The following is a 20,158-nucleotide window of genomic DNA, read 5'->3' on the forward strand; positions in this document are numbered from 1 at the left end:
TTTTTACAAAAGTAGCAATTGTTGTAATTTACTATTTACTATATGACAGTGATGGCAGCACCATTACCATGTTACCGTTATAGCGGTGGTGACTCTTCATAATTTGAGTCATTTTTAATGGCTCAAATTATGAGTAAATTATTTGTTTATTCAACTTCACTCTCAAATATCATGTCCTGTTGGTGAGGCCAACAGTGAACGCCCTCCGATGCAGTTCGTATGCAAATCGGTGACGCAAGAGGAAGTCTGGGAGGGGCGGGGCCACAGGTAGACTCTCGCTTGGAACACCGATTTAACTTCATAAATGGAACAAGAGGAGAGGAAAACGTCAGCAAGAGGTGAGTTCTCTCGTCAACTCTCCAGACTGTTTCCGCTGTTTGCGGATCAGTTGGCTTATCAATCCGATCGGTGAGTTCCGTTTAAAGAAGTGTAAAGTATTTGATTCACGTCGTTATTGATGTGGATTTTTTCCCCTGAAATTGTGAGGAAAGTGAGATCTAAACGTGCTTTTAATGTAAAACAACCCCATCGTATTTTGTCCTGAAATACACGATTTGTTTTGTACCATTTTTTACCTCTCTACTGAACATCTACCTGAAAAATAAAGTAGTGTCTGTCAATATCGAGCCAACTTAACGCAGCTAAAAAACTGTTCATGACGCTGAAGAGATAACGGAAAGGAAATATTAAGTACAATATTATGTGCTGAATCAGAAATGAAAACAATATTCAATTGCAAATGAACAACGCGGTGTCAGATTGATCAATGATTCTTGGCAGTTGCTCTGTTTACATAAAGTCAAAGTACCTAATTTAATATAATAATAAATAATACTAATAATTAGATAAATTGCATACTTGTATACAATTCTAACTGTTAACCTGGACATGTAAGACGTGTTTGCTACCACAAAATGTTTCATAACGTAGTCCTGGAAAGGATTTCTGTTTTGTTATTAATTTTTTAAAGTACTTCTGCACCAAAATAATGATCGCATATTAAATCCAATCTTCAAAAAATAATATAAATATAATATATATAAATATAAATCACAGGATATAACTACACTACTTTCTTTTTTTTCCCCTAATTCAATTTTCATTTGTGTCTTCATCCAGCAGCAGACTTAAAGCTGTTCTCAAGAAGTTTTCCCCCAAGATGGATTCCGTGTTGTCACATCAACGCTCTGGTCCTGAACCAAAGCACGAGGAGCTCCAGCAACATGTGCTCTTCTTCAGAAAACTGGGCTACTCCACACCCCAGGTGAAAGCGGCTCTGAGTAAACTGGGCCTAAACCCTGACACCAACTCTGTCTTGGGGGAACTGGTCCAGACCAGCACGCCTCATATATCCCGTGGGAGCTTCAGTAAGAGGAGCTCAGTTCGTTCTGATGAAGCACCCCACCCCAACCCGCTGACACCCTCAAAACATCTTGGGGATAGCAAGATGGAGGATTCGGATCTGAGGCCAATTGTTATAGATGGCAGCAATGTTGCCATGAGGTGAGAGTCACTTTTAAACCATGAAAGCTTTTCCTTTTGTGTTGACTTTGCTGCCATATGAGGAAGCATTACTTGTTCACACTAAGTAATAAACAGGGCGGAGGTTCAAATAAATACATATCTAGTTCCTTAATGAGATTTGCATTCATTGTGCACACATAAATATATATCTGCTTCCTTTTACAGTCACGGAAACAAGGAAGTGTTTTCCTGCCGAGGCATCCAACTTGCCACCAACTTCTTTCTGGAGAGAGGTCACAGAAGTATTACAGTGTTTGTTCCCACATGGAGGAAGGAGCAGCCCAGACCTGACGCTCCAATATCTGGTATGAGTCAGACATTATGAGTTTTTTGGTTTTTTTTTCATTGAAAACGGAACTCTTGGTTGGTCTCGGAGTAATAAGAAAATGTGGAATTAAAAATAACAACTCAAACAAACAAATCAACCTCAGCCATCCACGAATTAAAATTGAAATAAAAATGTTAAAATAAAGTCAACGGTTCACACACACGGTTGATAAGTGGAATAATAAATAGTGACGCAAACACTCTAGAATGGAATGTAAGACGAGCATGAATACAGATTAAAATCTGACCCAGAACAGGAGAGGAGAACAATCTCCTTACATCATGTAGCGTATTAGATGCTTGTGGTTTTGACATAAATGTTTACATTGTACCACTGCCAACATGCTTTACATGCTTGTTATATGTCTTTCAATCTCTTTGTAATTGAATACCTTTTGCCCTAAGATGTTTTTCCCCGTACACTGTTAATAAAGAATCATTTACAGCACCACATAGGATTCCATACATCTTGTTGGACTTAAGTCCAAAGGTGATAGAAAAAGGCTTCTCTAGCTCCCTTGTTTCTTTCACAGAAGCAAATGGTGCTTATGTGCCCAAGTTAAGCTCTTCCATATTTGGGTTAGATCTGAAATATTGATGGTGAAAACACTTGTTAATGGTGAGTTATAGCAGCAAGGAGAGCTTTCAAAATCGCAGCAAATACAGTGGCTTCCAGCCAGAGGGCTACAGGTTCACTTGCAGCTTGAGGCAACTCTTCCTGTTTGTTTGCTTCAGTGCAAAAACATGTAGGTGTTAAGTGGTTGAGTGGAATGGCAACCAGTCAAGGGTGTCCCTCACCTTTCACCATGAGAAAAGGGGAATCCATTGTAGTCTTCTTCCCAGATGAATTAAACACAGTGTTAAATTAATTAAATTTTAAAGAGTAATATATTTAGGGTGGGAAGGAAAGCACAGTGTATCATGTGGCGTGTCTTATTTTTCATTCCTGCCATGGTTTGAAAGTCATTTTATTATTTATTTCACACTATTCGATGTTGGCTTACTGGCTTTCGTGTCATAAATAACACATTGTGTGGGCCTTGTAATTTTACACAGGGTTGCAAATAGCACGCAGGCCAGACTTTGGGCATGTCAAATGAGTGGATGAATAAAATGTTGGATTAAAGGACAATTTGCATTGTAGTTCCCAAGACATGTAGCGACAATAAAAGTGTGATGACGAATCATCTTTTTTCAGTGTTGAATAACCAAATTTTGACATAGACAATATGGACTTAAAGCCATTATAACCTGAAGCAAGTTTCGGTTTTAAAAAAAGTCATGTGTCAAGCTAATTCTAGTATTTGAATTTTATGACAGGCAATCACAGTCAGTTAATGGACAAGCTACAACGCTGTCCTGCACATGTTTTCGTCTTCCTCATGTGCGGGTGGAGTAATCTAATGGTTCAATTTTCAATCCAAAAACAAGGAAGTAAAATACCAGCCTACACTCTGGTGTGGGAAAACCCCATCAGGAAGTGCAGCTCTATTTTTTCAACACCTACTTACATGCAAATGCTGTGTTGAAGACAGACACTCTGAGCTTCATCCTTGAGAGTCAACCTGACCAATCGAGTTTTGTATGAAAACTATTGGTTATGACAATTAATGTCATGGCTTCACGTGTCCCATTTTGAGAAAAATGTTTAAAAAAAATGTTTTTTTATTTATAATTTCTTATTAATGTTAGCAGATTATGAACACCATTTTTAGATTTTTCTTTTTTATTTATGTATTTTAAATATAAATTTAAAGAAACCTGTGCCGTTGTTTGACCACAGATTGGTTTGTAAATGACGGTTCTATGATGAGAGGGGTGTAGAAAATGTATTCTTATTATTATTTTATTTTTTTCTCTTTCAGATCGACACATTCTAATAGAGCTTGAGAAACAAAAAATTGTAGTCTTCACTCCGTCACGCCGCGTCGGAGGGAAGCGAGTGGTCTGCTATGATGATCGCTTTATAGTCAAGCTGGCGTACGAGTCGGACGGTGTGATCGTGTCCAACGACACCTACCGGGACCTGCAGGGTGAAAGACCTGAATGGAAGAAATGCATCGAGGAGAGGCTCCTCATGTATTCATTTGTCAATGACAAGTAAGAAGCCGTGACTAAATCAGCCGTGTTCTAATGTTGTTGTTTGATCTGTATAATACAAAAAGGGAATTATTTAATTTGATAAATAATGATTCTTATTGACAGGTTCATGCCCCCAGATGATCCTCTTGGCCGCCATGGTCCGAGTTTGGATAACTTACTCAGGAAAAAGCCTCTGCCAGCTGAGCAGAAAAAGCAGCTCTGTCCGTATGGTGAGAATATTGTTGTATTTGTTATGCATGGTGTCAAAACATATGTGTGACAGCTAGATGATGGATTTCTTCTGTTTTCCTTCTCAGATAAAAAGTGCACTTATGGCATCAAATGCAAGTTCTTCCACCCCGAGCGGGTCAACCACTCCTACGTGTCGTTGGCCGACGAGCTGCGTGAGAAAGCAAACATTTCCAAAGTGAGGGAAGCCAAAATGTTACCTCATTCTATATCTGAAGCCACACCTGGAAACATTTTGCAACAATCAAAACAGGAGCAGAACTGGTCCTCGCTTCCTGCTCAAGTCAGTGTAAACAAGATCCTCCAATGGGATGACCCTGGAAGGGGTTCCCAACTCTGGCCGGTAGCAACGGACCCCCTGTGGCTGAATCACGGTCACACCAACGTTGCGTATGAGCATTTGGATTCTGGCCTCGGCTCCTATGAAAGTCTGCTCTCCGACTGCGACTCCCATAGAGTTTACTTACCTCACCGACAGCACCCTTGTCAGATCGATTTGGAGCAGTCTGGGGGCTGCTATTCACCTGTCCCACCCTCACTGGCCTTTGGTTACTTCCCTGAGTCACAGGTCCCAAACATGCCAGTTAACCACCGTAGCCTTCCATCCCAGCTCCGGTACAGCGAAAAGTCTGGTCATCATCACTATCATTGGTCAAACCCCTTCCAAGGAGAGCGCCAAGTAAGAACGTCATGTAGTCCTCAGTCATCCACCCAAGCTCCAGAGCTGAGCAGCTTCAGCTGCTCCTCTGATGGACATCACACCTGGAGACATCAGCCTCAGAGAAAGGAGGCGTTGGACCCACAGAGGCTGGAGCTTCGCCAGAAACTCCATACTATCTTCAACCCTCATCAGGTGGATGCGGTCATGGAAATGTTCCCTCATTTGACTGATACCGAGAAGCTCGCTGTAAAAATCCTCAACTTCAAAGCTCAGGGAAGCTTTTACTGAGTCAGAAGATATAAGAATATGAGATGCTTGAAGCGATGGGCTTATGAGGCTTCGTGAAACAGTCTCCTTCTTTTCAGAACCCCCCTAGATGGCGCTCTCAGCTCTAAAATATTTGGGTTTGCTCAACCATTCTATTGAAAATGTGCATCATTTATGTACCAAGATTCTACTGAACTGCGAACACAAGGCCACTGTTTCATGAAGCTTCATCTACCCATCACTAGATTAGCGTGTATTTTATTGTGTGAAACTCACACAAACTTGATTTTGACATTTGGCTTCAACTGTTGCAGTGTTTTTTGGGGCTTATAGTGTAAGAGGAGGGAGTTTTTCTTCTTAGAAGACTTGGGTGTACAATGTACATCATGAATTAAATCAGCTACAATGATGAGAAGATAAAGGTGGTTGAAAATGTATCAACTAATTCATGAATGGACAGATGGACAATGTGGTACAAAGGGTCAAAAACATGACAAAAGTAATATTTCTGCAACATCTTGTGCAGAGGTTTGTTTTGAATTCCCAAGAAAACATTTGCAATATGACTGCATGGTTGATATCTATATATTTAGCTAGCTGGATGATAAGGGTCACAGTTGGCACAAGGAATCATATGCATGGTTACGGAAGAACCTGGATCACTTTCCCCAGTCTCAGTTGAATATTCAGATTTTCCTTCATAGTTACTAAACTGTTAACACAGATTTTGCAAAATAAGCTCAACATACCATCCATACAGTAAGTTTTATGGTTGGTTACTTATTTGCCACTGATTGTTTCTATATACTCCATTCACACAACTGAAAGTGTGACTAACCTGGTCTCGATAGATAAGAATGATTCGACACATGATGTCTGTCTTGGATTGTTGAGGCAGTGTTGTGTTGACTTATGTAGATCAACAGTCAAAATAAAATTCTAAGAATTTGTGTAGAACTTTTGTAACCTGAGGTCATTGGGGGACAAAGTGTCTCTAGAGTTATGGTGATAACCAACATTTCTGATACATATTGTGTCTAGTTTTTATGCTTAAGAAAGTTCTCATGTTGTAAGAAGTATTAGGTTAGAGTTTTCTTTCAAGTTTTAGCGCGAGCGACAGTGTTTAAATCATGTAATCACAAATGCTACTGGAGAATTATCTAGCCACTGAGACTTCCTGTGAATCGAGAAATACTTCAGAAACAAATGTAAATTTAAAAACTGAGATGTTATCATTTACAGGAATAAAACAAGTTTTCCAAAGGTGGCTCATTTCTTACACAACTTTTAAATGTTCCAATGACTCACCGTGTTGCACACAAACTCCACCACAGCGGCTGGGAGCAGACATCTCCGCCCCAGACAAGTTTGAACGCATCCTGCTGTTACGCAGCTCCACTAGGTCACAGCAAAACATGCAGTTGATTTTAAGAGTGTTTGTATGCTGATTCCATTGTGCTTCTTCTCTGTATGATTACTTATCTACATGTAATATATCAATTCTAACACATGATTTATTGATGCGTTCCATTATATTAAGTGAAAATTCACATGTAAATGAACCTAATTGGAGGTGTTTCTCTTCACAATGCCTTGTTGTTTTCAGTCACTGCATGATACTGTGCGAGGCAGCCATTTTTTTAAAGAAAGGGCACGTCGCACCCTTCCTTATTTGACCTTTATGGCTGTTTCTGATTTGACAGAAGTGAAACAAAAAATGTGCCGTCTCATCATTGAATCATTGTTAGCATTAAGCTGTCCTACTCCCAGTTTAGTTCCCAGTTTAAGTGAATCACTCTGTGGTCATAAAACCTGCAGGTTCAGGTGTCGACAACAGGGCCTGAAATTTATGATCAAAAAAGTCTTTTTGCAAAATGATTTTTGACATTGACATTCTGGTGTAATATGATGAGAAACTGGGGTTCAATGAGTGAAAGTTTACTGATTTTTTTTTTTCTTCCCTTCAGTCATGCTGAGTTTAGTGTTGTAGCCATGAGCTTAATAAAGTAATTTCACCACAGATAGGAGGCAAGGTTTGTAAAAGAGGTATAAACATTGTTAAAGTAGTTATACCTATTGAAGATGTATGATCAAAAACAAATTCTAATCAAGGGGAAATTTAAAATCAGTGCTTTCAAATGTATTTCTATTAAAATTCAAATGTCAAATTATTGACATTATTCTCCTTAGTCAGAGAGAGATTTTTTGCATAATGCAGTGACGGTGATCCATTTGAGTCGCATTGGCAGACACATTTCATTTACCTGAATGATGAAATCTTAAACTCAACAGGAAGTTGGACAGTCATAATGCAGTTTTATTGGCGCTTTTTTATAGGCTCAAACACTGCGAACATTTTGCTTAAATTGTGAGTAGATCTGTGGTCAAACTGGCATCGGTTTTGCCAATGATTTGGTCGTGGTCGAAGGTTCAAATGCCATCACTCCCAGGCCATCAGCAGCTTGTGAAACGGCACAAAGGCACCATAGCCGCGCTTGCTGGGAAGACACGGAACAACAGAGCACATTGGTGAATTTAACACGCAAAATTCAGATGACTCAAGTGAAATCTAAAGCTTGAAATGGCGTAAACAATATATGTGAGCATTGTTGCTCAGTGTCAGTTTGATATGTGAACAAACATCAGCGATCATGTTGGCACCTCGTGTTCCTTCAAGGTTTATTAATGACATGATCGCTATTGTACGAGCTTGATAATAACGAATCAATAGCCTCTGATATCCCGTAATTGAAGTGTATGTTAAATGGTTTACTGTGTGTGTTAATAATTAATACACTAATTATGAACTGATTTACAGTAAATAATGAGCTGAATGATGTTGTCGACTGTGACCTTTGAGCAAGTATTTCAGAGCAAAATACAGTCTGCCTTCTTTATGATTTACTACTGGCGAACATGTTCCTGAAACATATGTATTTATTGCAATATATTGTCAGTTACTTTATTTAGTTTTTCCACAATTAATATTATATGATAAAATACGGGGAGTTACCACTCGAAGTAGCTGTGGCCCTTGTGGCTGCCGTCATGTAAACCAAGATCGGGCTTCTGCAGCTCCACCCCAAGGTGGATATCTGTCTCCCCCTGCAGGTGACCCAGGAAACGGACAGTTCCCGTGCTGATGCGGCCCGATGGCAGCATGACTCTGACTCGGTGACCTAGCTGCAGGTCCATGGGAGAGTGAGGGACGAACACTCGATGAGGCCCTGGAGATGTTGTCTTCCATGATCGCACACTGAGGGGAGACACACAGCGCCAATTGTGACAGTAAATAAGGATATGAAATACAATATAGTGGAATAATCTACTTTTTGAATCTTTTTCAATATCAGTATTTATTATTAGTATGTGAATAAATAATAGCAATAACTGAAGACGGTTTTCCAAGGATAAGTTAAATGTTTTCACCTGCTTGTGGAGGCTGAGGCTGATAAGGAGGTGTTCCTCGAGCTCTGGTCAGATGACGTGGAAATTTGGCCGCTTGAATGTCTTCTAGAGGACGATCCAGACGACCCATCTCGCGATAAACTGCACCCTGAAAACCAGTGTTGTTTGAATTGAAACTCCTCCCGGAACATTTAGAGCGTCCAACACACCTGAGATTGCATCAAGGCCGTTCTCAACCCCTGACTCTTCTTGACTTTCGGACTGGACTCCGACACTGACACCAAGCTATGATGAACATTTAAAGTTAGTGTAGCTTGGGAAGTGGCAGAGTTCCAGCACGGTTGCGCACACCTGTTGGCAGATCTCTTCCTGTTTTCTCTTCAGTTCCTCAAAACGTCTTTCCCATGATGCTTTTTCGCACGCAATCTTGGTCCTGAGCGACAAAATGTCTCTCTCGGTTTTGGTGAGTCTCTTCTGAAGGTCAGCTGCTCGATCAGGGCTGCCAGGTATTGCTGCTATCGCTTTGCTTTCAGTGCCTGATGCTTGAAAAGAATCCAAATAAACGCGATCAGCAAACATTAATAATAGCAAGCAAGACAATGCTAGTACTTACTTGTCATTGTAAACAACACTGACATTAAATAGACTTACATTTCAGTGTTTTCAGTGGTGGCTTTTGAGCAGGCATGTACAAGGAACTGGAAGATCTAGATTGTCTACTAAGAAATACTTTGGTTCTTTGCAACCAATAATAATAATAATAACAATAAAATCCCTTCTCACTTTGCCTCTTGCTTTTTCTTCCCTGAGTCTATAAAGCATAGATCCTGGCAGGTCCGAGTACTGTCCCTCTAACTCCCTTGTCTCCTCTATCAGTTGACTTGTCCATCCTGCCTGCACTCTCTTCTTCGCCTGCCACCATCTGTTTCCATTACTGCGGATGATTGATCTCAAATACTCATCCGCAGTGATGGGCAGATGAGGTATCATGAAACAGTATTGCAGGGTTGATGAAACAGTGGCCACTAAATGGCGCCCTTGGTTTACAAATGATGTGAAGTTTCATTGAATTCGTTTTTCAAGTCCAAACATTTTACAGCAGACAGTGCCATCTGGTTGCCTCTGAAAATCAGTACACTGTTTCATGAAACCCCATCAGCCCTTCAACACTGTGTCATGAAGCCTCATCTACCCGTCACAGGGGTTCAGTTATGAACTTATCATCATGTTTGACAAGGATCAAGACATCTGAGTTCAAATGATGGAGTTACTTGTCCTTCCTTACTTGTCCGCTTCCTCTGACTGCTTCTGGGAACTTTGGGAAGTTTTTTCCTCGGCAAGAATTTGACAGCGTTGTATGGGCACACCTGTAATTGAAAACATAACATTGGTCAAAGATATAAACCATTGCATCTCAGTGTAGTTGATGCCGTGGCAATATGAATGTATTTCAGTATAATATGACCAGAGAAACAAAGACAGACATTCATACATTTTGAACATTTAAATAGTCAAAACAGGTCCTTTCAGGCATCAACTTCTCAAATCATTTGGCTGACACCAAATGGGGAACTGTACGGTAGTACAATCAACAGTGGTTACTATCATCTGTTTCATTTGGATCTTGTGACGCAAAAACGGAGGCAGACAGTCAACTGAACTAACCTGAGGGTATTAAAAACAGTCTACTACAGGCTACACTGGTGAAGCTCAGAGCATGAAGATCACTTCACAGACTCAAGAGGAAACCTAATGCACCCACAGAGAAAAACTATATCAATTTAAAGAGTAAGTAAAAAGTAAAAGAGTAGCATTCAGTGAAGACTAAATGAGAGTAATGTTTTAAATAATAAACAATATGAGGCCATCATCACTTGGGACAGTCTTACCCAGAGGAATCTGCACGTGCACAAAAGTCCCTTTAAAGTCCATGTAAAGACGGTCCACAGGGTGGTGGTCATGATACCAATGCATGTTCATCTCACGTCGTCTTTCATCTGTTCGAGGTAGACGAAAAAAATATATAATATTGTTGTGAATACTGCTGTACTACCAGACGCAGAAATCCCATAACTTTGTGTGAAGCTTGACACCAGAATCATACGAAGCAAATCAAAGCATATTCGACTGCACTCATTCCTTACCAATGAGCGTGTGGCCTGGTTCATCTCCAACGGTGCACGAAAGCTGACCTGTTGCTATGAAGTCTGTGTAAGCGGTGCTGCTGGCAACTGCTGTGTAGGTAAATCTGCTCTAATCTTCTTAGTCACCAAGTAGCACCGTCCAGTTGCATCCAGGTAGCTGGATTTAGCAGGTTGAACCCAGTCGATTTAAACAATGGAAACAAGGCGGTTTTCTACTCACATTACGGAGTGCTGACGTAGCACATTTGTTTGTGCTTAACTAAACTGATGAGAAAAGCTAAAATTCTAAATAGCGTTTCATTTATCTTTTTTCATTGTGAAATCAACTTTATTTCTTTATTTATTTACATTGCCACAAGTGTGTACATGATTGACATAAAATTACATGAATTAAAATTAAAATTCAAGCAGTTTGCAGTATCAAAGTTGTGTTGCAAAAAATATGAAGACTTGAAGCCTAACTATGTGTGGACTATTTGTCATGTTTGGAAAAATAACCATTAGAGATATGAAGTGTTTCTGCGCAAAGCAATCTGACCTCGGTTTACTTAGATGTTTTCCATTCAGAACAGAACATAGTGAGTTTGGTTTCATTGTAAGTAGCATCACATCACCCAATGGAAGAGTAATCATAATTTTGTTTACCAGGAACTAGTAAGTATATGAGACTGTTTTAGTTTTACTGTGTAAAAGTGCACAATGGAAACATCACAAAGTTATGAAAATTACTCAGCATACAGTAAATAAACCATTTAAAAGCCAAAGCTTTGTCTTCTGTGGATGAAAATGAATCATCTTTCGCATTGCAACGATAATCCTTACTTTTCTCTGTTGAATGTAATTGTAATTTACATGATATAAACAACTAGAAAGGCTCGGGAAGGCTCATACCTCTGGCTAACTGCTACCCAATATTATTGCCCAACATGGATTGTATTTGCATAATTCACTCATAATATTTGGAGTGCAATGCGCTGAGTCGGACTGCAGGTGGCAGTAGTGTCACATAGCTCCCAAAACAGCCACGAAAGAAGCCTAAACCTACATTAGGATCAGATAGCATGTTGTGTTTTAGTAAACCAGGTTTCAGCAGATAGTATTATAGAACGTGCTTCTATAAGTTATCCCAAGTGGAACCATCCCAGGAGTTATTCTGTTCCAAATCAACGTGCCCGACACACAACCTTGACCTAGCCTCACTGTCACACCAGTGTATTGCGCCACAGCAGGGTTTGCGCCATCATCTGATATCTTGGGAGCAAATAATAATCCCATCTTTTGTTCGACTTGGAGAAACATAAGACAACAAGCAAATACACAGCATCGCCGCTCTTGAATGGGGTCGGTTTTAAATAACATCATTAGTGCTGGTGACTGGGAGATGCCGAACACAAACTTCCAGAGTAAATCACTGCTACCTCTTTTGTCAGCAGTGAATGAGTCCAATTACGGGCCGCTGCATTTGAAGCTTGTTTCTGGAGAAAATTTGCAGCAATTATTTGGAAGATTTCATCGAAAATGCAGTTACATAACATGGTAGCTAACTCTTTTTTGGTCTTCTATAAAAGAGCTGAGGAAGAGAAGGAAGAAGACCGTAAGTTATGAGCGGGTTTGATGGGATCTTTTGGATGAAAAGTGGTGATAAAATCAATGCCTACTATGAGTCACTATAGGAAGCAGGGAGCAGTTCAGAACAGTGTTCAATAGAGGCACTGACTGAGGCGATACATGATAATTACGCTCTTCTACACCAGAGAAGTAAAGGCTCGGGACTCTCTGTGACCTGAAATAGTTCAAGTAACACTGCATTGGATGTAAGTGGTGTTGAATAATTCCTCGTCACTCTGACCCAAAACAGTTTAAATTGCAAGGCAACTGGAGTGAAAACAGAGAACTTCTGTCACCTGATTTGCAGCCTTTTGTGCCGCGTCCAAAGAATTCTATGCTGCTCACTGCCACAATGAAGTAATTGTAGTCTGTGGGGGCTTTGTGGCCCGGGGGAGACATCGGGTCTCTGATTTCACTCACCGTAGTGTGTCATGAAACCAACTGCTTCTATTTGTAATTTCTCACCCAGTCACCAAGGGGCCATCTTCAATAACACAACTGACGTTTGGTTATTACATGTTTATTGAGACATTTGTTATAGTGAGGAAAAGATTTACAAACATTAAGAGCAAATGCAGGAGAGGTGGCAACAAAGTTTTATGGATATAAGTCCATATTTAAATATATTTTTCGGCTGTGTAGTCAGAATAATTCTGATAATGTGGGCCTCAGTTGCATTTTCTGCTGGAACATTGATGCTATGGTGAGAGTGCCGCATCATGAGACCCACCCAGCAACCACAGGTTATTTAGTCTCCTCCTCCTCCAGGACAACAGGTGAGAGTTTCCTCTTATTGGAAAGACAAACGATTGAGAGCAGCCGAGGAGAGGAGTTTATGAGGACAAGTTAATTCATTCACAGCCAACAGCATCAGACCTGAAACGGTGAGTAGGCTAAACCTCAAACTATAGTGCGCAAATGTATGGTGATGGATTTCAATTCAGATTTTAGATGCAGCAATGCCAGGACTTTTGAGCAGGTTTAGATGAAGTCATCTGGAACCTTAGCTATAGTTTTGCAATATATGAATTAGTTTCCGAATGTATTAACAAATCAATATTTTGTGTTTTTTGTCTTGTTGTTTGTCAATATATTAAAAGAAAACCGAAATATATTCTGTAATTGTAATGTTATTTATGTTGAATCATTAGAATTAGCTAATCTTAAATAACATTCACTATATATATCTATATATATATATCTATATATATATATATATATATATATAGAGAGAGAGAGAGAGAGAGACTGTCAGAAAGATACAATAATGTACACATATTTATATTCCTGCAAAACATAAATAAATTGTGATTTATGTATTCATTTATTCGCTTATTTTTATTTTTATATTAATTGTTGAGTGATAATTTATTTGCTAAAAATAACTTTAAAGAATGACAACACATGATTTTAATTTTAATTTAAATTTAAGTTACACAATGAAATCGTGGACATATAATGATAATTCATTAAGTAGAAAAAATATTTTTGAAACAATAAACATTTTAATTTGAATAATAAATAAAAAAATAAAGATTATAAAACTCAATAGGAATGATAATTTTGTTCTAAACTAGACTTCCCTTCATAAAAGTAATATAGAAAACAAAGTTATGTGAGTGAATTGTTTTAAAATGTAAAAACTGTACAGTGTATTTTCAAATGTAATAGGCTTAACCTACGGAGATCAAATGACTTGACTTGGATCCCAACTATGGTGCTGAGGTTGCTAAAAATAGACCTCACAATACTAATAACATATCACACACTTTATTGTGTGTTGGGCGTGATTCGTGCGATTCTTGTCTCAGGTGTATTAGAATCTAACAAACTCGGAACAGAACCGATGACATGTTCTAGCGCCAAAATGTCTGCTGCTGTCATTGTTACCGTGGCGTGTGACACCTTGGACACCCTGCACAGCTCTCTGGGGGAAGAGGAACAAAAAACAAGCACTGCTGCTTAGCGTTCCTCCCAGAGGGGCCCATGGAGGAACAAACACATTTTAATTGCCTTGGCTGACAAACATAACCAAATGAGGTCAATCGAACTTTCAAATCTTGATAAAAATCGCAGAAATCTCTCCAATATTTGAAACAGAGCATCTGTACATAACGTTCCTTTCCCAGTGCCTATAGTGATGAAAGAATTAAGATATCGGGTTCAACTGAACAAACAGACAATTGTAAAAAGAGAAGAGCGCAGAAGAATTGGCACTCACTTATCAAAAGACCTGCACAGGCGAAACTGAAGGTTCAAATCCGTATCGCCTGCGTAAACAATCCAGGGATTTGTCAAAGATGGCGTCATTCAATACGCAGTTTTGTGGACAATAGTGTCAGAATGTTAATCACCAGTGTTTGTTGAACCTCCTGTGATTTTGGGATGTCATTACAGGCCGGACAAAGAGCTCGCTGGAATGGCCTCCAGTACATTGAAAAAGGGTACGTTCACCTATTTGGTAATCACGGGTCAGATTTTTCCAGGTACTTGTCACTAACCGAAGACAATGCTGGCAATAAATCTCAACATACAATGGGACCTTAAAGCTTGTAAAGTAAGATTTATGAATATTTCCTCCTACAAGGCTTTCAGATTTGGACTCCTGCAGCTGATGTGTCTCACAGACAGTCTGTTTTCACGTGTTTCTGTGGTGACTTTCCCATCTCTTGTTTTTTGCTATTGAGCTTCATTGGGTCGATACCTCCTTCCCTCTCTGAGGGCACACTCTTTGGTAGTGTCAATGACGCATCATGAAACAGTATTGCAGGGTTGATGAAACAGCGTCCTAATTTTCGGAGGCCATGTCCAAACATTATTTGGTCATGAAACCTCGTCTACCCATCACTACTTTTTGGAGTTGGTGAAGGGTCTTCTTTTTCTTGTTAATCCCTTCAGTCCAACTTGGCCATGTGAAGTCTTGCATTTCTGTGGTTTCACGCACTCAAAAGTGAAGTCATGAAGAAGTCATGATTCTGGTATTGTATTCGTCATTTGTGCCATGTTTCCACTGAGCGATCTTGGTAAGTAGGAATCGGTTACTTACCCTTATAAAGGAGTTTCTACTACAGAATGTGTGGAATATAACTGAAACCATTTTTTTGGTACTTCGAGCTTGGGAGGAGGTGAAAGAGGCCAAAAAACGCATAGCTTCCTCCTTCCTCTTTGATCAAAATGATTGATTCTCAGGATGTTTTCCTTTCCAGTGGAGATTTCAGAAGGTCTTCTGTCTGTACATTCATGTGTCCTGTCACTTCCAGGTGCTCAATTCGACCTTCTTATCTCAGTACTCTTCTCCTGGAGAAAACGTCCTTGCTGGTCGATCTCTCTGTTTTGTTCTTGAAGTAGACTCCTGAGCTCGAGTATCGCCCCTCGATCCTCTGATTTACTCAGTTTGACGGATCAGGAGCTTCTGTATTCTGCCTCCTTCCTACTCTGTGACTTTCACATTAGAAAACACCTGCAGAACATTTTTTAGGATGAGTTCATCCGCCAGGTTCCTCTTGTGATTATAGCTAAGATGGTAAATCTAGGGCACAGCATCTTGACAGGTTCATGATAGATATTCATTATTTTGGAGTAGAAAGCTTTAGAGAATAATTTCAACTCACCTTGCTATGTTGGTTAGAACCGTTAAAAAACTACCTCAAGGTCGAAGGGCAGACAGTAGCAACAGTAGCAACACTCTTCTTAGTATCATAGTAAACCAGATGTTCTCAACTAGTGGGTCAGGAACCCACAGTCACCGAGTCACTTTCAATCCGTCAACTGCCATTTGCCTATTTCATTTTCTTTTTTGTTTTTTGGCTGAACGACAATTGGACTGTAATATTGTGTTGTGAGGTTCTAGCTGCACTTTGTAACTTTGATCCAAAACTAACTTCACACAGGTCGTTTTTCCACTTATCATTTTGGGTTGATCTACATGCATAAAACAAACCTTACACTTAGACTTCCTTTAATTGTCATTGCACAATAAAACACAACAGCGAGACCTTGGCAACGAAATGTCGTTACTTGGCTTCCGGTTCAAACAATAATATAATAAAATACTCATGAGGGCAAAACTATTATTATAAGTGCAAAGAACAGTGCAAGTATGTAAAGTAAAGTGTGAAACAGAAAACAGAATAACTGAATGATCAATATGAAACTGGACTACTATATGAAATCATTCTTGAAATGTTTCACTGTTAATATGATATAATATTTGCTCATATATTTAAAAATATGTTTCTCTTCTTTGTTTCCACAAACTAGTTTCTTCCGAGGCCATGCGTTTTGTAGTTCTTGGCCTTCTTCTACCATCAGTATTAGTGTCAGGTCAAGCACCAGTCACGCCCACTGGCAGTGCTGCGGGCTCAACAGCGCAAGGCACAACTGCCAGTGGCATGACCGCAGCCAACACTGGAACAATGAGCCAGATGTCGCCGAGCCCTGGCAGCTCAGGAGCCAACACTCAGCCCGGAGCGTCCACTCCTGATCCAGGTAAACTGCAACAATATACCAAAGATAAACAAAAGTAGCAAACCTTACATTGTCTAGTGTTTTACATAGTTGGAGTTTTGTCAGTGAAGATCACAGACCAGCACTAATCGGTTCTCATCTTTTCAATTGACGCTTGACCTCAGTCACGTCCATGATGACCTCAGGTCTGACGGGAACACCAGCCACCATGACCTCCAGCTTCCAAACTCAAATAATGACAACTCAGGATTCAATTCAAAGTGAGTCTTGTCTGGGAGAAGTTTGTATTCTCCCTTTTAAAAAAAAGTAACCATTGTTGGTGCTGATGAGGAAGAAATATATGGCTTTATTTTGTGAATATAATGAGAGCGAAAAAATATGTGGTCAAAATTGACTGAACCACGTAACTTAAAAGGGCTGGGAGGTAAGCATAAACATTGCCCTATCCCATCATATGACCTTACAAGATGCTGCCTTAAATCATTCAAATTTACCTCTAAGTTTGGAGCAATAGTTTCAGTCCTGTTCTGATCGGAACAACAATGACATTGAAAGACCATGGGAGATCAGCCAGTAATATGAAATAAGATGAAGAAAACAGGTAGAAATATAATGTTAAATAAATGAAGATGAACCTAATGCAAAATGTTACTTGGTATTGGCCAGAAGATGTTTTTATTATTAATTTATTTATTATCTATTCTTAATCCCGTCAATTCCTTTGGGGTTTGTAAAGCTACAGAGAAGAGATTCTCCATGTATAGGTTTAGAAAAAAAAAACTCTGCTGCTCTGCTATGAAGTCAACTGTCCCAAAGTTAAGTTACTGACTTAATTCAATACTTTAATGGGCCTCTCTTCTCTTAAAGGTGCCACCACTGGTGTAAATGGGACCAGCTCCTCCAATGACACCATGGCAAGTTAATAAATTACTCATCTGTTCCTGTTCTTCTTCCCTTGACTTTGTAATTCCACAATAACAACCTTTTTTTTTTCAATTACAGTTGAACTGTCCATCATTCACCTGTAATTACTCAGACTGCAACATGATGTACACCACTGCAAATCATACTGCCTGCGCTGATGGCTACTGTCAGGTAAGAGATGAGACAAGAGGCTTTTAATGGACCATTACTCTTGAAATAAATCTGATTTACACGTGCAAGAGGGAGTTTAGGGTTATCTATGTTGGATTTTCATAACATAATAGTCACAAAAATATTCTCCCACTAGAACACTGAATTATATTGGAATAAAATACATGCTTCACAAGATGATTTCCCTGTGGTAACTAAAGGATGAGCAGGGTTACAGGATTATACAGCGCCGCACCATTAAAATGGCAATGACTTGAAAAGAACACCTAACCGCATCTCATATGTTGCACCTACACGTCATGGAAAACCAATGAAAGTCGGAAAAGTTGGACATGCAGGATATAGCCGTGCTGTTGTGGAGAACTGAATTCAAATTTTCCGTCCTTGCTATTTGTGTATGACGTGGTAACCTTCATTATCTGGAGCCTCATTATTTTTGTCCTCAAATCACCAGCTCATCCGGCAGATGGACATGTGCTACACAGTCAGCTGCGCCGCCTCCTGTGTAGTAACCTGCACCAACTCTTCTCAAACCAACTGCTCCGTCAACTGCTGCAACACAACCAACTGCCTCAGTGGCGACTTCGCAGCCATGGCAATGACAAGTAAACGCAATAGAATGAATCAAATGATGAACAAATGTGGTTTATGTCAAACAAATATTGAATATCCTATCTTTAATTTTGTGTTCTGTTCTTAGCGGCAACAATGCCAGGAGCATCGACCGCGTCTATGACGACCTCCATGATGACCACGGCACCGCAAACAACTGCAGATAACGTGAGAACAACATGTGTTTTCTGAATTCATTCTCAGTGAAATGCTTTTAGAAAGAAGAAATACACACAAAAAAATTAGAAAGTAATCTCTTTTTTTTTTTTTTAAACAGGGAAACAAATGTCACTCAGCAACATGTACCGGTGCTACTTGTTACACCAATTTCAAGACTGTGCAGAAATGCTCCTCCACACAGTCACACTGTCAGGTAAGAAAAAAAAACATTTTATGTTGAATGTTCTGAATGTTTTTGAGGGCAAATTTACAGTTTGATGTTTGCACTATAGCCTGTATAACCTTTGGTAGTAATAGGCAGATAAGGTATCATGAAATAGTATTGCTGTGTAGATCAAACCGTGTCCTAATATTCTCTTAGTTGAGCAACAATGTGAGTTTTCATTGAATTTGTTGTTGAAATCCAAACATTTCACAGCAGACAGTGCCATCTAGTGGCCAATGAAAATCAGGACATTGTTTCACGAAACCTCATCAGCCCACCAGTGGTTTTCAAAGTTTTTCACACAATATTATTTGACTTTCGAGTCAAATAATATTTTGAAACTGTTAATCTATAGAATCCTGTCAGGTTATTGTCCTTGGTTCTGGCTTTGGCAGCTGAAAAAGGAGGCTACAAACGCTGGCACGAAGTGGACAGCAGGCTGCACCACCGACTGCTCGGCCCAAACAGCATGTAAATCATCCACGCAACCACCATGTCAGCTGGAGTGCTGCACAGCCACAACAAGTTCCTGTTTGTTCCTCAACGGTACATTGAACGTCTACGACTCCTCATTTGCAAGTCGACTTCACGGCCATATAGAAGTGGTAACCTCCTCGCTGTGCCTGTTGGCCATTGGTTTCCTGCTGTAGGAGCGAAGAGTTTAGCTCAATGACTTTTAAGGGAACCAGGTTGATTTATATCTGTGGCTTTTCAATATATTATTGTCATTATCTCATGCCAATATGTGACGTATGTGCAGTGATTTAACTTTGGGGTTCATTAATTTCATTTTTAATTCATTTTTAAATTAAACATCAGCATCAGAGCATGTTCATCATTCTGCTAATCAGTTATGTAAATCTTATTGTTTGTTTGTTTTTTTTTTACTTGCACTGATCGAATACATATTAATCTTTTTGAAACTACCAAGATTTGTTCCTGCCCTACAAGCCATCGTCAACAGCTATGACTACATGCACTTTACGCAGCACAAATGTTGAGCTGTCAGAGGTGACGCTGTGAGGAAGACTTCTTAGACTTGCACCATCGGATATGCTGAAGTTTCGTCTGTACATGCTCTCAATAGGGTTACGATTATCTCAAAACATAGGTTGGTATCATAAGCAAAACTAACTGGATGTTTGATATGGTGTATTAAACATTTGTTACAAGTGGTCTTCTTTATTTTGCCTCCTAAAATATAATCTCAATCCTGCCTTTATTATGTTTCATAGCACAATGATGCAGCTTTGTGTTGGGATCTGAAAAAATGAAAATCATTGTTATTGCTAAAGACTACAGTAACACATGAATTCCCCTGTATGTGTT

At 39.5% G+C, this 20,158-nt stretch overlaps 3 protein-coding genes across 6 annotated transcripts; 2 read left to right on the top strand and 1 right to left on the bottom strand.

Moving 5' to 3' along the window:
* The first annotated feature begins 302 nt into the window (after positions 1 to 302).
* On the top strand, positions 303 to 6,331 carry LOC128768341 (endoribonuclease ZC3H12A). Of its 4 annotated transcripts, none has more exons than XM_053881161.1 (6): positions 303 to 338; positions 1,123 to 1,503; positions 1,690 to 1,829; positions 3,717 to 3,951; positions 4,057 to 4,163; positions 4,251 to 6,331. In XM_053881161.1, the coding sequence occupies exons 2-6, from the start codon at positions 1,160 to 1,162 to the stop codon at positions 5,129 to 5,131; spliced, it is 1,707 nt and encodes a 568-aa protein (XP_053737136.1). In that variant the 5' UTR covers positions 303 to 338; positions 1,123 to 1,159; the 3' UTR covers positions 5,132 to 6,331. The 4 variants fall into 4 exon arrangements, with proteins under 4 accessions (XP_053737136.1, XP_053737135.1, XP_053737138.1 ...); XM_053881160.1 differs by having other exon boundaries at positions 313 to 338; positions 1,120 to 1,503; XM_053881163.1 differs by having other exon boundaries at positions 322 to 408.
* A 544-nt stretch (positions 6,332 to 6,875) lies between these two features.
* Positions 6,876 to 10,761, bottom strand: LOC128768536 (CAP-Gly domain-containing linker protein 4). The gene is made up of 8 exons (XM_053881488.1): positions 10,663 to 10,761; positions 10,408 to 10,515; positions 9,804 to 9,885; positions 8,870 to 9,060; positions 8,728 to 8,803; positions 8,540 to 8,666; positions 8,124 to 8,366; positions 6,876 to 7,608 (listed from the first exon to the last, which is right to left on the bottom strand). Exons 2-8 carry the CDS (start codon positions 10,477 to 10,479, stop codon positions 7,551 to 7,553), a joined length of 849 nt encoding a protein of 282 aa, XP_053737463.1. The 5' UTR covers positions 10,480 to 10,515; positions 10,663 to 10,761; the 3' UTR covers positions 6,876 to 7,550.
* Positions 10,762 to 12,195: 1,434 nt separating this feature from the next.
* Positions 12,196 to 19,932, top strand: LOC128768621 (mucin-19). Its single transcript, XM_053881616.1, has 13 exons — positions 12,196 to 12,256; positions 12,578 to 12,691; positions 12,740 to 12,810; positions 13,090 to 13,154; positions 14,668 to 14,714; positions 16,531 to 16,758; positions 16,902 to 16,997; positions 17,605 to 17,651; positions 17,740 to 17,832; positions 18,287 to 18,437; positions 18,533 to 18,612; positions 18,722 to 18,817; positions 19,225 to 19,932. The coding sequence occupies exons 1-13, from the start codon at positions 12,196 to 12,198 to the stop codon at positions 19,477 to 19,479; spliced, it is 1,404 nt and encodes a 467-aa protein (XP_053737591.1). The 3' UTR covers positions 19,480 to 19,932.
* Positions 19,933 to 20,158: the final 226 nt, after the last annotated feature.

Source organism: Synchiropus splendidus, chromosome 12 (genome assembly GCF_027744825.2).
Source record: "Synchiropus splendidus isolate RoL2022-P1 chromosome 12, RoL_Sspl_1.0, whole genome shotgun sequence".
Taxonomy (NCBI): Eukaryota; Metazoa; Chordata; class Actinopteri; order Syngnathiformes; family Callionymidae; genus Synchiropus; species Synchiropus splendidus.

Bases quoted from the DNA above. Each gene is read 5' to 3' on its own strand.
- LOC128768341 (XM_053881161.1), top strand. From the start codon at position 1,160: ATGGATTCCGTGTTGTCACATCAACGCTCTGGTCCTGAACCAAAGCAC. The intron at 1,504-1,689 runs GTGAGAGTCACT...TTCCTTTTACAG, and splicing joins GGCAGCAATGTTGCCATGAG to TCACGGAAACAAGGAAGTGT. The intron at 4,164-4,250 runs GTGAGAATATTG...TTTCCTTCTCAG, and splicing joins AAAGCAGCTCTGTCCGTATG to ATAAAAAGTGCACTTATGGC.
- LOC128768536 (XM_053881488.1), bottom strand. From the start codon at position 10,479: ATGACCACCACCCTGTGGACCGTCTTTACATGGACTTTAAAGGGACTT. The intron at 9,061-9,803 runs GTAAGGAAGGAC...ATTCTTTTCAAG, and splicing joins CAGTCAGAGGAAGCGGACAA to CATCAGGCACTGAAAGCAAA. The intron at 8,667-8,727 runs GTGTGTTGGACG...ACTGGTTTTCAG, and splicing joins CGGCCTTGATGCAATCTCAG to GGTGCAGTTTATCGCGAGAT.
- LOC128768621 (XM_053881616.1), top strand. From the start codon at position 12,196: ATGGTAGCTAACTCTTTTTTGGTCTTCTATAAAAGAGCTGAGGAAGAG. The intron at 12,692-12,739 runs GTAGTGTGTCAT...TTTCTCACCCAG, and splicing joins GGTCTCTGATTTCACTCACC to TCACCAAGGGGCCATCTTCA. The intron at 16,998-17,604 runs GTGAGTCTTGTC...CTTCTCTTAAAG, and splicing joins AACTCAGGATTCAATTCAAA to GTGCCACCACTGGTGTAAAT.